At 46.5% G+C, this 17,510-nt stretch overlaps 2 protein-coding genes across 3 annotated transcripts in view; both read left to right on the top strand.

Annotated features, from left to right (window-relative positions):
- The first annotated feature begins 1,214 nt into the window (after positions 1-1,214).
- LOC112136372 (STAM-binding protein-like A) lies at positions 1,215-6,592 on the top strand. Of its 2 annotated transcripts, XM_024258039.2 has the most exons (11): positions 1,219-1,372; positions 2,228-2,281; positions 2,814-3,039; positions 3,113-3,188; positions 3,266-3,361; positions 3,472-3,850; positions 3,918-4,042; positions 4,805-4,942; positions 5,679-5,791; positions 5,857-5,956; positions 6,070-6,592. In XM_024258039.2, the coding sequence occupies exons 3-11, from the start codon at positions 2,837-2,839 to the stop codon at positions 6,124-6,126; spliced, it is 1,287 nt and encodes a 428-aa protein (XP_024113807.1). In that variant the 5' UTR covers positions 1,219-1,372; positions 2,228-2,281; positions 2,814-2,836; the 3' UTR covers positions 6,127-6,592. The 2 variants fall into 2 exon arrangements, with proteins under 2 accessions (XP_024113805.1, XP_024113807.1); XM_024258037.2 differs by lacking the exon at positions 2,228-2,281 and having other exon boundaries at positions 1,215-1,372.
- A 1,173-nt stretch (positions 6,593-7,765) lies between these two features.
- ppil2 (peptidylprolyl isomerase (cyclophilin)-like 2) overlaps positions 7,766-17,510 on the top strand; it is an 11,117-nt gene continuing 1,372 nt past the window's right edge. Inside the window, exons 1-16 of the mRNA XM_024258010.2 lie at positions 7,766-7,968; positions 8,096-8,145; positions 8,668-8,713; positions 8,794-8,856; positions 8,935-8,986; positions 9,071-9,122; positions 9,260-9,351; positions 10,122-10,211; positions 10,279-10,354; positions 10,424-10,584; positions 13,628-13,703; positions 14,231-14,337; positions 14,977-15,066; positions 15,170-15,203; positions 16,661-16,778; positions 16,886-16,942. Of these exons, the coding sequence (XP_024113778.1) occupies positions 7,937-7,968; positions 8,096-8,145; positions 8,668-8,713; positions 8,794-8,856; positions 8,935-8,986; positions 9,071-9,122; positions 9,260-9,351; positions 10,122-10,211; positions 10,279-10,354; positions 10,424-10,584; positions 13,628-13,703; positions 14,231-14,337; positions 14,977-15,066; positions 15,170-15,203; positions 16,661-16,778; positions 16,886-16,942 (1,196 nt within the window). The 5' untranslated portion in view covers positions 7,766-7,936. The remainder of the gene's footprint in view (positions 7,969-8,095; positions 8,146-8,667; positions 8,714-8,793; positions 8,857-8,934; positions 8,987-9,070; positions 9,123-9,259; positions 9,352-10,121; positions 10,212-10,278; positions 10,355-10,423; positions 10,585-13,627; positions 13,704-14,230; positions 14,338-14,976; positions 15,067-15,169; positions 15,204-16,660; positions 16,779-16,885; positions 16,943-17,510) is intronic.

Raw genomic sequence — 17,510 nt, 5'->3', positions numbered from 1 at the left:
CAGAAAGGTCCCAGCCGGGATTCGAACCGGGGCCTTCTCGCTGTGAGGCAAGAGCGCTAACCACTGCGCCACCGTGCAGCCCATTATATTATATAAAATTATATTATATTACATTATATTACACTATATTACATTATGTTATATTACATTATATTATATTACACTATATTACATTATATTACATTACATTATATTACATTTTATTACATTACTTTACATTATATTACAATACATTATATTATATTATATTATATTATTTTATAATAACAAATAATGACTCAAATTTGTCATGTTTAAAGGCAGGTCCATTTATATATTTACAGTTTTAAACCATTTAACTCTAAAATACAGTCTTAGCTGGAGTCTCGTGTTGTTTTTTCCACTCTGCATTTCTCTCTTCTTAAAATTGTCACCGCAGGGGTTCATTCATTCCTAATCAACTCTAATCCTTCTCACTGTCCAAGATCTCAAACAGTCAGAGACCTTTTTGGCCCCTCCCGTACACTCCTCCAGACCTCCACAGGTTTGTCATCAGGATGACTGCATTTCCTCACTGATCTCTGTTTCCTCCTGCTCCACAACCTCCACCTCTCCTCTCCTTCTCCACACAGTAGTCAAGTTCTGTGCTGGTTCTGATCCAGGATGAAAGTTCTGTTCATCAGTCCCAGAACTGGACTGGCTGAACATGGAATGACCTTCCTGATAAAAACTCTCTGCATTCACATGAACTTGCATCTATTTTGTCCATTTGTGATTTAGAATCTTTTTTTTAAAGTTCTTTTTATTTCTCTGTTGGCATGAGATTAAATTCAGCGGTTTTGTCTGAATAAAAATGAATCATAAACTCGAATAAAAGAAAGAATGATCCGTCATCTGGATGAAGCAGCACGTCTGAACCTGATGGATGTTAAAAACATCTGAAAACCTTCATGACAAAAATAACCTGCACAAGAGGAAGTTCGTAGTTTCTTTTTTATTCATTTATTTGACATTTTAAATCAAGAATGGGAGGATAGGGCCTCTTATGTCGTTTATAATACCTTTGTAATACTTACATTTTTAATTATTATTAACCCTTAAATACCTAACAATAGAAATTAGAAAATACATTTCTAATCGTGACCAAACGTTTCATAAAGTCGCTGTTTAACTGCAAACACCCAGAAAACAATGAACACGTTTGTGAAGATGGGCGGGGCAGACAGAAGCTTCCGCTGACGTCATGACGCGGTGGTCGGACGCTGTGTTGATTGCGGAAGTGGTCACGCGCTGTTGTTGTGGCTGCCGCTCTTTGAAGCCTTCAGGCCGGATCACAAGGCTTCTCCCCGCTGCATGCGGCCTTCTGGGAGCTCCAGCTTCACGGCTCGGTCAGGTAAGGCGAACGGCGGGGCTCCGGTGCCGGTTCCCGCCGCGGGACCGCGTTAGCCGCGTTAGCATGGCTAGCATGGCCGCAGCGGTTGGTGGGCGGGAGGCCACGGATCTCCGAGTAATCATGAAGTTAAAGGTCCGAAAGTCAAACAGTGATTTAAGACACGTGTTCAGGGTGAATGTGTGCTTTTATTTAGCTGTGGGAAGATGGAGGAGCGTCCAGCCCGGACTTGAACCCGGATCTGTTTTTCCTCCTCATCATAACACGCGGGGTCCCCGCGCGGCTGCTGAGGAAACAGAACCCGGATCCGGTCCCCCATCGGTTCTTCAGACTGTTCTGAACTCCTCTAAAGAGCGAAGTGTTCAGTTCTCCCGTCATTCCAAGTAAAAGTTTTCATTCATTTCTAACACAAACGGTCTGAAGGGTTTGAATACAGATCTGGATTCTGGACTGTTTCTGCTCGGCAGACCTGCTGATCGTTGGCTCCACTCAGATCATAGATGTTTTACATCTGCAGGTTGTAAAAACCCAAACCAGCAGATGTCCTACAGGATGATCCGTTTCTGTTCCAGGAAATCTGCTCACAGGCGTGTGCAGAGCTGCAGCCCAGCTGCTGCACACGCCACCACAGCGCCGCACGAACCTCCACGCCTTTATCAGGGCTGCACCTCTGGAGATAACGTGGAGAAATGTTCAGGAGTCATGATGGGAGCGTTCAGCGATCGTGCTGACCAGGCACTCTCTGCTGACTTTGATAGGGACGGCTTCAGGGGGATCCTGGAGGAGGTCCAGAGACTTCACGGTCTTCCCGCCGCTCTGAACTCAAATGTCTCTTCCGTCCTGTTGTCACCCAATCAGGAAGCTGACAGGAGTTCCTCAGACCTTCTCCAGAGGAACCGTTTCTGTCTTCAGGTACTGACGCTTCCTGCAGACCATCACTTCACCTCATTGTTCTGGCTCCTAACTTTTACTGTGGTGCCACTCCATCAGTGACTCCGCCCACAGGAAAGGGCACCATGGCAACCATGCAAATGTGTAGCTGGTGACCTTTTCCAGTGTAGATCATGATAGATTCATGAAAGCTGTTCAGCTTGTATCAGGAAAACCCTGTAAACCTGCTTGAGGACGGTCTCTTCTGGACCCCCCTCATATCCTGTGGTCACATGGAGAGCTTTGGAGACGGACCGCCACCTCTGTGCAGAATCTAAACGGACTTCCTAAAAACGGACAGAGAACAGTACTGCAGTGTTGGACCGCGTCTTCCTACTCCATTGGAAGTTCTCACCAACATTTCATACCCTGTAGCTGCAGGTCCAACCAAAACGTTCTCTGGAGAGACCCGAGTGTCTGCTTGACCCGGTTGACGGTTCTGCTGAAGCCTCATTTAGAACCTTTCTTCCACTGTAAAGAATGCGGTTCCTCCTCTATGAAACCTGTTCTTCAGGTCTTCCAGGTTGAGGTGTCGCCATGGCGGACCACACCGACGTCAGGCTGCCGCCGGAGGAGCGCGTCCGCGCCCTCACCAAGAAAGGGAGCACGGTGGAGGTAAACGATGACGTCCCGCCTCGCCGGTACTTCCGCTCGGGCATGGAGATGATCCGCATGGCCAACATCTACACGGAGGAGGGGAACGTGGAGCACGCCTTCGTCCTGTACAACAAATACATCACGTGAGGGTTTGAAGACGCAGCGCCGCCGGACGTCCAGCACAAAACCTGACGACACTCTGCTCTTTTCTTCAAGGCTCTTCATCGAAAAGCTTCCGAAGCATCGGGACTACAAGACGGCCAACATTCCCGAAAAGAAAGATACCTTGAAGGTGGGTACTTGTCTGTTGGTCTTCCAGGAAGGTTCCTGATCTGAAACTCAAGCTTTCCTGTTGGGTTTCTTCCTCAGAAACTGAAGGACGTGGCCTTTCCTCAGGCGGAGATTCTGAAAAAGGCTCTTCTGAGGAGATTTGAAGAAGAGCATGCTCAGTATCTGATCAAGAAGGTTCTCAAAACCTCTTTTCTTTGCATGATGTTGGATTCCTTCAAACCCCAGAACTCTGCAGCAGATCTACACGTAGACAATCCTCACACTGTGGCGTGTTCTGTGCTCAGAAGGCGCAGGAGGAGGCCATGGCGCTGGAGCAGTCCAGGCAGCGCGCCATGGACGCCGAGCGCGAGCGTGTGGCCGACATGCAGCGGCGGCAGCGGGAGCAGGAGCAGTTCAGCGCCTTCGAGGAGATGATCCGCCGCCAGGAGCTGGAGAAAGAACGCCAGCGGGTGCTGCTGGAGTTCGCCACGCCGGCCGTGCCCGCTCCTGACACGCCCCTCATTCCAGGCATCCAGGGCCCCCCGCTGGTCTCTCCCACCGCGCCGCAGAGTCCGGGAGACCTTTCGGGAAACTACCGGCAACCCGTGACCACCGGCACGCCGGGCCCGCCCACCTTCGACCGCTCGCTCAAGCCGGGCTCTCTGGTCAGCCCCGAGAACAACAGTAAGCTGTGGACCCCCCTGAATGTTGGTCCCTCTGGGACTGTTTCTCAGCCGGTTCCTCTCTGCAGACTCCATGGTGGACGCGCTTCGGCAGCTGGCCGTTCCTGCCGAGGTCTGCCGCAGCTTCCTGAGGTTAGCCGAGGCTAACACCAGCCGCGCCGTGGAAACCTGCGGCATCCTCTGTGGGAAACTGGTGAGACGCTTTCATACGCGCACAGGCGAACACGTGGTTACAGAGACACTCGTGGTTGGTGTCCACACTCTGAAACTAGTCCCATCCTGTGTAAACCGCAAGTCAAGGCCCGGGGGCCGGATCCGGCCCTCCAGGTCATTTTATTTTATTGTTATTTATGTTATCTTGAGCTCATGTCTAACTTGTATGATTTTGAGAAAATCTGTTTTTATATTAAAAGTTATTTAAGGTTTAAGTTAATTTATTCTGGAATAATATTGCTGCCTTTTTATTATTCATTATTTTGTTAAAAACTTACAGTTTTAAAGTTTCAAAAATTGTCATTCTGCAGCTTTTTGATTATTTTGGCATTTACTACATTTTCCAGTTTTGTTAATATTTCAGCTACATGCTAGCTGTTTTGGCTAACCTACGTTTTTTTATTTATTTTTTTAGTGTTTTTTAGGCTTTCTTGGCATTTAGCTAATATCTTAGCTGGCTATCAGCTTCAGTGTTTCAGCTTCCAGCATTATCACAGGTAATCTGTATATCTAGTTCGTAGTTGCGTTAAAATGTTTTGTTTTTGAAGTCTTAAAAATGCAGTTTTGGACCTAAGGTGTGTTTGACCCTCCAGATGTAAACAGATTGTTGTCCCCACAATGTCATAATTACCAACACACACAGACTCACACACACTGACCCTGTCAGCTGACCCTGCAGCCCCCCTCCCCCCAGCCCTCAGTCTATGACCTTTCCTCTTCAAACTGTCAAACTGTGTTTCAGACCAGAAACGCGTTCACGGTGACTCACGTCATCGTCCCGAAGCAGTGCGGCGGGCCGGACTACTGCGACACGGAAAACGAGGAGGAGCTCTTCCTCATCCAGGACCAGTACGACCTCATCACGCTGGGCTGGATCCACGTGAGTCACAGAACGCTCAGTCTGGAGGAACATGCATAAGTTCACCTCCCAGGTCGTCTTCAGGTGATGCCAAGACAACAAAAATAAGAGAGATTGTTTACATTTTTACCAAAACACAAACAGATTTTTACCTTATTTGCTCAGAGATTTCCTGTTTGATCTCCAAACATCTGAACGTTGATCTGAGTCGAACTGTTTCCTTTATCTCATCTGGTTCTGACCCGCAGCTCTGGACCAGTAGATCTGTTTACTGCATGTGTGTGTTCAGACTGGACACGTTTGCTTTGCTGATTCGGAACAACTCAAGTGGACTCTGTTCAGACCAACGGACTCTCCCGTCTGGACACAGCCTGAAATAAAACCGGTTCTGAACGTAAGCGAGAGTCCAGCATTCGATCCATGGAGTCAGCCGTCCAGGTTCTGGTCCAAGGACGTGTATGGGACGTCTGGTTGACGCGCGTTTGCGTGTCTGCAGGACATCTTCAGCCGCGCTCACAAACGGTCCTCATGGACTCGGACCAGATCAGAACCTGGTCCAGATCCTCGTTTTCAGTGAATCCTTCGTTTTGGACGGCTTTTCTAAAAAGGAGTCCGGATGTTTCCAGAGTTTTATACGTCAGATCTGAGTAGGGCGTGTCCTCAGCAGTTGGCTCCTCCCCTGGGGGGGCGGGGGCTGTTAGGTTGTTGGAGGGGGGTCGTTTGGGTGAGTTCTGTCTCATGACCGTGTTTCCTGCAGACCCACCCCACACAGACGGCCTTCCTGTCCAGCGTGGACCTCCACACCCACTGCTCCTACCAGATCATGCTGCCGGAGGCCATCGCCATCGTCTGCTCGCCAAAGTTCAACGAGTGAGTCCCGCTCCGCCGAAGGCCTTCCCGTGTCCGCGCTGTGTTCTGACCCGTCTCTCTGTCAGGATCGGTTACTTCAGGCTGACGGACCGCGGAACCGACGAGATCTCCACGTGTAAACAGAAAGGCTTCCACCCCCACAGCAAAGACCCGCCTCTTTTCACGGTGAGTCTGAGCGGGCGGCACCAAGCCGCTGCTGTCGGCATGGCGACAGGATGTGATGCCACAGGTGCATTCTGGGAGAACACATTCCGAGCGTGTGACTGTTCTCTCTGCAGCACGCCGCTCACGTCACCATCACCTCGGACAGCGTGTCTGTGATGGATCTGCGCTGACCCGCCCGCTCCGACTCGGACTCTTTTATGAACGTACGGACGTTGGGGGACGGACGGACGCGAGCGGGAGCGGCTGATCCCTGCGAGCAGAAACCCACAACATGCACTTTCCCAGCAGCGCCCCCTCCCTCCCTCCCCATCGTTTCTGTTTTTAACCGTGACGGCTAACACCGATGAACCACTCGTGGTTCTGAGGGACAGACGAAGTGCCAAGGCCGGGACCCCCCCCTTTAATTTGCAGTTGTTTGTGTTAAAGCGGCGCTAACTCAGGTGGGCTTCACACCACATCACTCCGGAGAGTCGTTGACCAACAGAGTTTAGGCTGAAAATGAACCCTGGTTAAAGCCGGGACACGCCCCTCCCCCACCTGTGTGGGTTTGGGGGGGGCAGCTATACCTGTTTCAGAGGACATTTGAGCGATTAGCCATAATTATCAATAAAATGCCTACAAACGAGGGCGTGTGAATTTACTGTCTTCTGATTAAATTGGGGGGGTTCTGGGGTTCTCAGGTTTGGGGGGCCGTGGTTCCGTCCAAAGAGACCGTGGTCTGGGACAACTTCAGAGGACTCATTATCCAGATAAATGATGACCTCACCTGGAAATCAGGTAAACACTATCGTTCAGTATCATCGTCATCTCTGCGTCTCTGGAGTTCTCCTGACGTCCATCATCATCCAATAATACTAATCAGCAGATAGATAGACTATTGATCCCAAAATTCACCCATTGCTCCAAACACACAGACATGTTAAAAGTATGAAAATGTTAAAAAAGGATATAAAAGTAACCACGTGTCACAGTCAAGGCCCGGGGGCCGGATCCGGCCCTCGGGGTGATTCTATCCGCCCCTCCAGATCATTTTATTTTATTGTTATTAATGGTTATCCTGCGCTTATTTCTACTTTGTATAATTTTGACAAAATCTATTTTTTATGGAGAGTAAAATATTGAAAGTTACTTAAGGTTTAATTTATGTGATTTAAGTTTTTTTTCTTTTTGGTCGATTTTGGCTTTTCCTTTAGGCTGTTCTAGACTTAGGCTAATATTTACATGCTAGCTGTTTTGGCTAATTTAGACTTTTTAAGCTATTTTGAAGCTTATGTATTTTTTCTGCAACATGCATTTTTTTAGTTTTTTATGCAAATTATGCATTTAGCTAATATTTTAGCTCCTATCAGCATTTTTTAAGCTATTAACCAGAGTTTTCAGCTATCAGCTTCAGCAACTTCAGCGGCCAAATTCAGCTCACAGCATTCACATTATCACAGGTCATGCTATATATCTAGTTCATAATTATGCCAAAGGGTTGTTTTAAAAATGTAGTTTTAGAGTGTTCAATAAATGTTTATCCTGTTCGGCCCATGATCTAACTCGTGTTTTGGATTTTGGCCCACTCTGTGATTGAGGGTGACCCCCCTGATCTTCAGCTTTCAGGAGTGCTTGATGCTCAGCTTTTTTTTTTTTTTTTTTTTTTTTACATTCCATTTATTTATTCCTAAAACGCATTTTAAATAAAATGCTTTAGTTGCTGCCGCTCAGTAAAAATGTTCATAAAGAGATCATGGAAACAAAACGTGTGAAAATCTGTTTTTGTAAGTCACAGGATGTGACCGAAACCACCGGATGTTCTACACCGCGGACGCCGTTATATCGTCTTCCGGTAGGCGGCAGTAGAGTTTCACTTCACGAGCGATTGGAGGACGAAGAAGAGGGTTAAGCTAGCCGGTAAACCGGAGGGTTTTACTGGTAAAGGGTCTGTTTTTAGCGGCTTTCTCCTGGACTGCGTCTTTTTCCGCCGACAGAGTAAAGATGGGGAAGAGACAACACCAAAAAGATAAAATGTGAGCGTTTCAAACGCGATCGCTGTGATTGTGCTAGCTAACGTTAGCTAGCTAACATGCTAACTGGCGTTAGCTCGTTTCTGCTGGATGTGAAGGTTTTTGAACTTGTTTTGAAATTTCCTTTCAGGTACATCACATGTACAGAATATACTAACTTCTACGGGGGGAAGAGGAACGGTGAGTCTTCTTCTGTGGTTTCGTTAGCGCGTTAGCATCTCAGGTTCCGACGTTGTTGGTGTTTCTGGATCGTAGTTTCCAGCGTAAACACTGATATAATCAAAGTCGATCCGTTTGTGGTGTTCAGTTGATTGTTGTCAAAGCTGGAGGGAAATCTCAGAACGTCTCAGGCTCTGGGACCTTCTGACATTCTTCTCCTGCAGGAGATCTTCCGGTTCTTGTTGTCCTCCGTGGTTCTGGTCCACTCCGAGAAAGACTTTGGGTCTGAAGGTGTAAAAGAGGTCTGGTGGATCTCACCTTCTAGTGTGAATGCTATTATTGAATATGAAGAGGTTTAGTCTTTTAAAGGAATCAAATGGGAAAACTTGAAATCGTCCATCATCATTTGGTTCCAGAGAGAACTGCAGCAGATGCTGAGGATCTCCACGGCACTTGATGGCCTTTTCCTTTATGGATCCTAGATTCTTTGTGTAAACTTTTTAGTTACATTTACAGCCTCTTCTTTGCTTCATTCCTCCATAGAAATCCCACAAGCAAATTTCCGGAGGCTTCCGTTTGACCACTGCAGGTAAGGCGGGCCGGTTGGTTCTGGACGTGTGGGCTGGAGATGCTGACGCCGTCTCATCTTTCTGATCTGAAACCTTCCAGCTTGTCGCTGCAGCCGTTCGAGTATCCTGTCTGCACCGAGGACGGCGTCGTGTTCGACCTGCTGTGAGTCCAATCTATTGATCTCCTCTTTAAAGACTGACACAAACAGACCTTCTGGTTTCATCCCTCCCTCTCCTTCAGGAGCATCGTTCCATGGATAAAGAAGTATGGAACTAATCCCATCTCTGGGGAGGTGAGTGCCTTCAGCTTCTGAACAGATTCTGTGAGAGTGAAGAAGATGTTTTTATTGCATTTATTATAATGTCCTTCCTCACAGAAACTGGAAGCAAAGTCTCTGATTAAGCTCAACTTTGCAAAGAACAGCGACGGTAAACTCCTTCATCTTAACTCTTCCGCCCTCGTCACTCTTTCATCCTCCTCCCTCTCTCTTCCCGTTCACCCTTTCACCCCCCTGACCCCCCCGTGGTCCAGCTGTAGGCCGTCTAACTCGTGTCTTTTCTCTCAGGAAAGTTTCACTGTCCGGTTCTCTACAACGTTTTCACAAACAACTCTCACATCGTGACCAACAAGGTGACGGGGAACGTCTTCTCTTATGAGGTTAGTGGACACCTGAGGTGTGATGCCAGAGTTCACGCAGGTGCTCTGGTTCTGCTCTACGGTAGGAGGCGCTGTTCATGGCCCCGCCCCCTTAGTTTGGACTGATTCGAGCTGGTTCTGCAGCTCTGACCGTCGCTCAATTACTCAGATAAGATTATGCCTTGATTATTATTTATATATTTAAGATATCAGCTGGAAATAAAAAAAACTCTGTTCAGAAATCTTTGATTCGGTTTGTCTGTTATACATTTAAGTCGTTTGACTTTGTTAAAAGCCTCCTAGTGGTCACACTGTGAAGTGCATCAGCTGAACTTTGAGTTTCAAACAGGAAGATGAGAAGGATGGAAATGATGTTGATCAGAGGACCAACTCACATTCTTCACATCATCCCTCTTCTTTTGTGTTTTTGATTATGCTGAGAAACAATAAGAAATAGAAATGAATAAAACCGACCAAAGCATCCGGTGTTGTACGTGTTCACGGACGAGTCTTTTAAAGTGTTACCTGAGTCTAACCTGACCGACCGTCCCGCTCACCTGTGGTCCACACAAGCTCTCATGTTCTTGTGAGGTTTATCGTTCACAGTTAAGGTAATTTATAGGAAATATGAATCAAATTCAATCATTTTAAAACTTATAACAATAAGTAGCATTTATTTATAAGCAGCAGTTGCAGTAAAACTGAGGAATTCAAATGAATCTGAATAAAGTCGAGGCGAGCTGGAGCCTGACGCAGCTCCTGGTTGGTTATGGAGTTCTTCTCCTCCTCAGGCTGTGGAGCAGCTTAACATCAAGACCAAGAGCTTTAAAGACCTGCTGACAGACGAGCCCTTCACCAGGAAGGACATCATAACCCTGCAGGTCAGCAGACGTCTGAATCATTCTGCAAAAGTAGATGTAGGTTTTCTGATGGTTTCTGTGTCTGAAGGATCCAACAAACCTGGATAAATTCAACGTCTCCAACTTCTTCCACGTGAAAAACAATTTAAAAGTTCTGGATCCAGGTGAGGCGTCTGGAGAAACATGGTTCTGGAAGCTGTTGTGTGTCTGACGGATTTATCTTCTTCATTAAGACGAGGAGAAGGCCAAGCAGGACCCGGCGTACCATCTGAAGAGCACCAACCTGGAGACCAGGGAGACCTTAGCCGAGCTCTACAAGGAATACAAAGGAGACCAGCTGCTGGCGTCCACCATGAAGGAGCCCGAGGCCAAGAAGACGGACAAACTCAACGCCGTGAGTAGAACCAGCAAACGGACCGTACTCCTGCTGACGACGTCTTCTGATCCGTTGACTAAAGTCACGCTCAAGATCTGGAGTTTTGTTGGAGTTGGAGCTGCCACAAGCGATTATTGTATTAGTCGACCAACCGGGTCATGAGCAAACTGGATGTAAAACACAGATCTGAACCATCATTAGCTTTAAACTAACTACAGACTAGATATGCAGCATTAGCTGTGATAATACTAGTGTGAATTCTGGCTATAAGCACTGCAGCTAATGGCTAAAAATGCTAACGCTGATAGCCAGCTAAAATATTAGTTAAATGCCAAATTATCCTAAAAAACAAAACAAAAAAAGGTTAAGTTAGCCAAAACAGCTAGCATGTGGTTGAAATATGTGCTAATCTCCAAATTAGCCTAAAAAGTGTAAAAAATGCCAAAATAGTCCATAAATCTAGCAGAATCCCGTTATAACTTTCATCTTTACTACACTCTGACTCTATAAAATAAAGTAACGACTAATCGACTATTAAATTAATCATCTACTATTTTAAGAGTGGATTATTCGACTAATCGCGGCCTCGCTGACGGGCGTCTTCTGCTCGGTTTACTAAAGTTCTGGGGTAACGTGGGAGTGAGGTCATGATGGAGCAGATCCTGGTTTCCTCCCGAGTGTTTGGCTAATGCGGTGGTGAGTTAGCCCCTCCCACAGGCAGCTGAACGTGAAGCCAGGAGAAGAGAAGCTTTAGTGTCTCGTTCCTTCATACAGCGTATTACAAAGTGAAATTGAGTTTCCAGGGACCATGAGAGTGTAGAATTAAGACAACATGTTAAAACAATCGTCTGTTAAATAAAACCTACAATAGCAGTAAAAGTATAAAGGGAGTTAAAATGAGGATNNCCCACCCTAACTCTACACCCCCACTTCCCTTCATTACTTCATTCAAGAGCTCAGCTGTTCAGTCTCTGAAGTCGCGGTGCTTTCTGATGGTTGATGAGGCGTATTGTTGTGGGCGGGGCTTCATCCCTCTCGTCATGAAGGCGGATCACGTGCGCAAACGTTTAGTTTTCAAAAGCAGTGGCGAGCCGGCTGCCCCTTTGTTTCTGGAACATCGTAGATGACAGATTTGATTGTGTTGAGACGAGTGATGACGAGCAGAACTTTGACAGTAAAATGAAGCGTCGGGAACATTTCACTGTCAGATCAGGTGTTTGGTTCTAAGGCGTCGTGTCAGGTTTCAACACAAGAGGGAGCCAGACGGTGTGTAACCAGCAGGAGAGCAGTTTGAGGAAGTCAGAGGTTCAGAGGAGTAACGGACATGATGGGTCATCAGTCAAACTGGAGCAGCTTCTGCTCCTCTTTGTGAAGGTTTCCTGACCGTCTGTGGTCAGGAGGTGGTGGAGGAGGTGGTGATGGAGGAGGTGATGGAGGAGGTGATGGAGGAGGTGATGGAGGTGGAGATGGAGGTGGAGATGGAGGTGGTGTTGGAGGTGGTGGTGATGGAGGAGGTGATGGAGGTGGAGATGGAGGTGGTGATGGAGGTGGTGATGGTCTCACACAGCAGGGAATGCAAAGCAGACAGAGCAAACCAGGTGAAGTCTGAGCTTTCACAGCAACTGGAGCAGAAACGTGTCAAAGTCTGAGGCTCCGCCTTCATTTTCTGCTCACTGAGCCGTCCTCTGAGCTAAAACGCCGTGTCAACAAATGTGCTCGCCAGGGTGAGAGCGTGCACGTCCTCATCCCTGAAGGGAGGAAGCGCGTCTCCAGGTTTACGTCCTGATCTCCTCCAGTTATTTAAGGACTTATGTCCATTTTGTTCTTTAGTTTGTCCTCATTTTCAAAACCATCTTCAGATTTTCTTCAATTGTTTCTCTGAAAATCAGGTTTTCTGAAGGTCTGAGTCAAACTATTCATTTTATTATTATTGTGGGGGTGCAGCGATTCATTTTAACTATTTGATCCATATCGTCGTCTGTGGATGATTATCTGATTTTTAGTCGATCTTGGTTCATTTTGATAGATTCGATTGGATTTGATTGACTGATCTAAAATGGATCAGGAGATCCTAATCCAAATTAACAGCAGTGAGACTCTGAGATCAATACCTGCTACAGTTCAGGTGAAGTTTTTACTTTTATTTCTTCTAGATAATCAATGAAATTTGTGTACAAACAAGTAAACAAGAATGAAGATCAGATCCATTAAGATTAGAGTTTGATCGGGTTCAGCTCACTGTTGTTTTTCCACATCAGAATAATCAGTATTAGAACATTCTAACATAATTAGTGCAGAATCAGTATCTAGAAATCAAAGTCTTAAAGTTATTTCTTTTTTTTCTATTAAAACTCTTTTCACTTAAGTAACTTTAAGTGATGAGAAGCCGAATGACAAATGAAGCTTCTCTGTGTTTTCATCCTCTGTAAAAGATGTTCAAATATATCTGCAAACACCTTATAATTGTCATTAACTTTTCTACGCGTCTTAAGTGACAGTATATGTTTTTATTTTATGTTAAAAAGGATTGTTTGCATTTTGGGGGATTCTTCACAGTAAAAGTAAATATTTTCCTATTCTAGATCTTTCTGTGTATTAGGCCGTAATTATCCCAAACAGAACGATGAACTCTGACCTCTCAATATGTGAAGTTAACTTCAAGAATAAACATAAACAATGTATACAGACTCCTGAAGACGATGGAATTCATGAACAAATTCCCTACAACCTCATTACTAATTTTTCTCCTGTTGTTTCCTCGTTGTTAGCCTGTTGTTTCCTCGTTGTTAGCCTGTTGTTTTCTCGTTGTTAGCCTGTTGTTTTCTCGTTGTTGGCCTGTTGTTTCCTCGTTGTTGGCCTGTTGTTTCCTCGTTGTTAGCCTGTTGTCTTCTCGTTGTTAGCCTGTTGTTTCCTCATTGTTAGCCTGTTGTTTTCTCGTTGTTTCCCCCGTTGTTGCGATGCCAACCTCTCTTTGACAGGTCGATGGGTTGTATTTTAGTTCTGCTCTTGTTTTTTTCTGTCCATGCAGAAATAAAAAATATACATTTCTCTGACCCCCCAGGCCCACTACTCAACAGGCAGAGTTTCTGCCTCTTTCACCTCTACAGCCATGACTCCTTCAACGATCCATGAGGCCGGTAAGCTCACATTTCCACGTCACTACTCTGAAGGTAAAAAAGCTCTGGATTCTCCTGTTTATCCAGACCAACCAGAGACGTTGTGTTGATTCTCCTCTGACCACCTCCTGTCTGCAGAGAAGAAAACTTGGATCTTTGTGACCCCTTTCTGTTTTCTAAAACGGAAATATGAGAAATAATTTAACAGGCTTCATTGGATCAAATAAAGTGTGAATAAAACACGTTGACTTCGCAGCATTTGTTCCCAGTTATCTTGTTGTTCATGTCAGTGTCAGTATCCTGAGGGGATAAAGTCACTTAAATGAACTCTATTAAAGAAAGTTTAGTTTGGTCCTCTGTGTTTCTCTGTGACGTGATGCGAGGAGATTCTGCAGCAGGAACCAGGAGTTTTAAAGAAGTACGACTCAACAACCAGCAGGGACGTTCTGAGAGCTCAGCTGTCAGTTATCAGTGTCAGGCTTCTGGAGCGGACCGCGTGTGCAGTGGTCGACACCTTAACCTTTATAAATGTTGTGTTTTTGTGGCAGACGCCATCGCCGACGACGCTGTGCGTTACCAGTACGTGAAGAAGAAAGGCTACGTCCGCCTGCACACCAACCTGGGAGACCTGAACCTGGAGCTGCACTGTGATAAGGTGACGTCAGACGCCGTGGTCAGACGCTCGCTCTCAGGGCCTGCAGCAGATACCCGATGGAGCAGACGTTCACGCACACGCAGACGTTCACGCAGACGTTCACGCAGACGTTCATGCGGACGCAGACGTTCATGCAGACGCAGACGTTCATGCAGACGCAGACGTTCATGCAGACGCAGACGTTCATACAGACAGACGTTCATGCAGACGTTCATGCAGACGCTTAGCTCATTATCAGTTGCAGACTTAATATTCTTCTCTGCTGTTTTCAGATTAGCAACAAATTGTGACTTTAGTAAAAAGATTCAAAATGAAAGCAGCTTCTGCACAGATGATTGATCTGTAACCAGGTGGAGCTTTGAGGTCATCAGGTGTTTTATCATAACAGTGGATGCATCAGATTTCTTATTCCTGGTCAGTCTTATTTTAATTTTACCCTCTTCTTAGTTGTTACTGAAGCTTAAGATAAAGAAGCAGTAAAAACAGGTCTTTGTCTTTAAATGAGGTTGTCATGGCGACTGTACAGAGTTATGCTCATCGCTGAAGGTAGAGGTGCAGCGTCTGACTTTGTGTTCATGTTTGACTGGCAGAGTTTGACTTTTGTCTCATTCAGTCTATCTGACCCCCCCACCCCCCCAGGTTCCCAAGGCCGGAGAGAACTTCATCCGTCTGTGTAAGAAGGGATACTACGACGAGACCATCTTCCACAGATCCATCAGGAACTTCATGGTGAGGAGATGACGTCCTCCATCGGGGGGTTCTGGTTCTGGATCCACCAGGAGGATCAGGACAATGGCGTTTTAATCCTCTAAACTGTTTGCTTCTCTTTCAGATCCAGGGAGGAGACCCGACCGGCACCGGCACAGGTGGGCGGAGCCTGGGCTGCTTTCACTGTCAATAATTTAAGATCCTCTGTAGAAACGCTGAACCTACGAGGACCTGAGAGATGCTAAATATACGTCGGGGGATGAAGGGGGGGGGGTGAAGGGGGGTCAGCTGTCTGTGTGTTCAGACTGCTGGGCTGGTTTCCCCTGAACGTTCTGGTGGGGGGGTGTACATCACAACAGGAGCTCTGTTTCTTCTGGAGTACAACATCACGGATCATATTGCTCGCTTTCTGTGAAAAAATGATCCAAACCGAAAAAATGACGTGAATAAAATGGCAAATATTGACTGAATAATTCTTTCTCTTGTAAATGACCACGATATAAGAGAGATAAAGAAGCGGGAATTATTAGAAATGAATCTGGAAGAAAGAACCGTCCGACACCTCTGGATCTCCTCAGATCTCCTCCTGATCTCCTCAGATCTCCTCCTGATCTTCTCAGATCTCCTTGTTATCTCTTCAGATCTCCTCCTGATCTCCTCAGATCTTCCCCTGATCTCCTCAGATCTCCTCCTGATCTCCTCAGATCTCCTCCTGATCTCTTGAGATCTCCTCCTGATCTTCTCAGATCTCCTCGTTATCTCTTCAGATCTCCTCCTGATCTCTTGAGATATCCTGATCTCTTTAGATCTCCTCCTGATCTCCTCAGATCTTATCCTGATCTCTTTAGATCTCCTCCTGATCTCTTGAAATTTCCTCCTTATCTCCTCAGATCTAATCAGATCTCCTCCTGATCTCCTCCTGATCTCCTCAGATCTCCTCCTGATGTCTTCAGATCTCCTTCTGATCTACTCCTGATCTCCTCAGATCTCCTCCTGATCTCTTCAGATCCCCCCCTGATCTCCTCCAGATCTCCTCTTGATCTCCTCAGATCTCCCCCTGATCTCCTCGGATCTCCTCCTGATCTCTTCCTGATCTCTTCAGATCTCCCCTTCATCTCCTCTTGATCTCCTCAGATCTCCCCCTGATCTCCTCAGATCTCCTTCTGATCTCCTCCTGATCTCTTCCTGATTTTTTCAGATCTCCTGATCTCCTTAGAGCTCCTGATCTCCTCTGATCTCCTCAGATCTTCCCCTGATCTCTTCAGATCTCCTCCTGATCTCCTCAGATCTCCCCCTGATCTCCTCAGATCTCCCCCTGATCTCTTCAGATCTCCTCAGATCTCTCCCTGATCTCCTCAGATCTCCTTCTGATCTCCTCCTGATCTCTTCCTGATTTTTTCAGATCTCCTGATCTCCTTAGAGCTCCTGATCTCCTCTGATCTCCTCAGATCTTCCCCTGATCTCTTCAGATCTCCTCCTGATCTCCTCAGATCTTCCCCTGATCTCCTCAGATCTCCCCCTGATCTCCTCAGATCTCCCCCTGATCTCTTCAGATCTCCTCCTGATCTCCTCAGATCTCCTCCTGATCTCCTCTCTCTGTCACTCTGGTTCTCAGGAGGAGAATCCTTCTGGGGAAAACCCTTCAAGGACGAGTTCCGGCCCAACCTGTCCCACACGGGCCGGGGGGTCCTCAGCATGGCCAACTCGGGTCCAAACACCAACAAGTCTCAGTTGTAAGGAACCGTCTTCTCTTCTGCTTACAGACGAGATGAAACACAAGAAGTTCATTTTTAATGTCTGGCATCTGTGACGTTGTAACCTTCTTCCTCCTCCTCCTCAGCTTCATCACATTCCGGTCCTGCACCCACCTGGACAGGAAGCACACCGTATTTGGAAGGTACCTTTCCAGAGGCGGAGCCTCAGAGGTCAGGCTGTCATTTGACCTCCTGGAGCGCTGCTGCTGCAGAAGCTCCTTCACTGCAGATCTCCACCATGTTTGTCCTCCTCAGCTGGAGGAGGAGGAGCAGGAGGAGGTGTCCATCTCTGACTCCTCCTCTTTCATTCATCAGAAAATCCAATCTTTACTTATGCAACATTTATTACTGCAGCTTCCATTACAGTTCTTAAGAGAAAACGGAGAAGAAAAAAAAAGTACAATTAAAGTAAAAACAACTCAAAGTAAAAAAATGAATAGAAGTTTTAAAATGTGAAACTCTTCTGACTTAAATAAAATCATTGATCAGAATAATAAACATGTCATGCAAATGAAAAATTCTTGATGGTTTTAGTGCAGATGAAGCGTTTCAGGATCCTGAAGGATCCAGACGGTCCACAGACCAGGTCTCTGATGCTCCATTCAGAGTCCTTCAGGCTCCTCCTCGCAAAGAGCCTTTCCCTCTCCAGCAGAGAAAACCTGGGTCTCCTGAGGGGCCTCCTGAGGGGCCTCCTGAGGGGCCTCCTGAGGG

This window comes from Oryzias melastigma, linkage group LG9 (assembly GCF_002922805.2).
Source record: "Oryzias melastigma strain HK-1 linkage group LG9, ASM292280v2, whole genome shotgun sequence".
In the NCBI taxonomy this organism is placed as follows: domain Eukaryota; kingdom Metazoa; phylum Chordata; class Actinopteri; order Beloniformes; family Adrianichthyidae; genus Oryzias; species Oryzias melastigma.
This window is presented reverse-complemented; position numbering and strand designations above follow the sequence as displayed.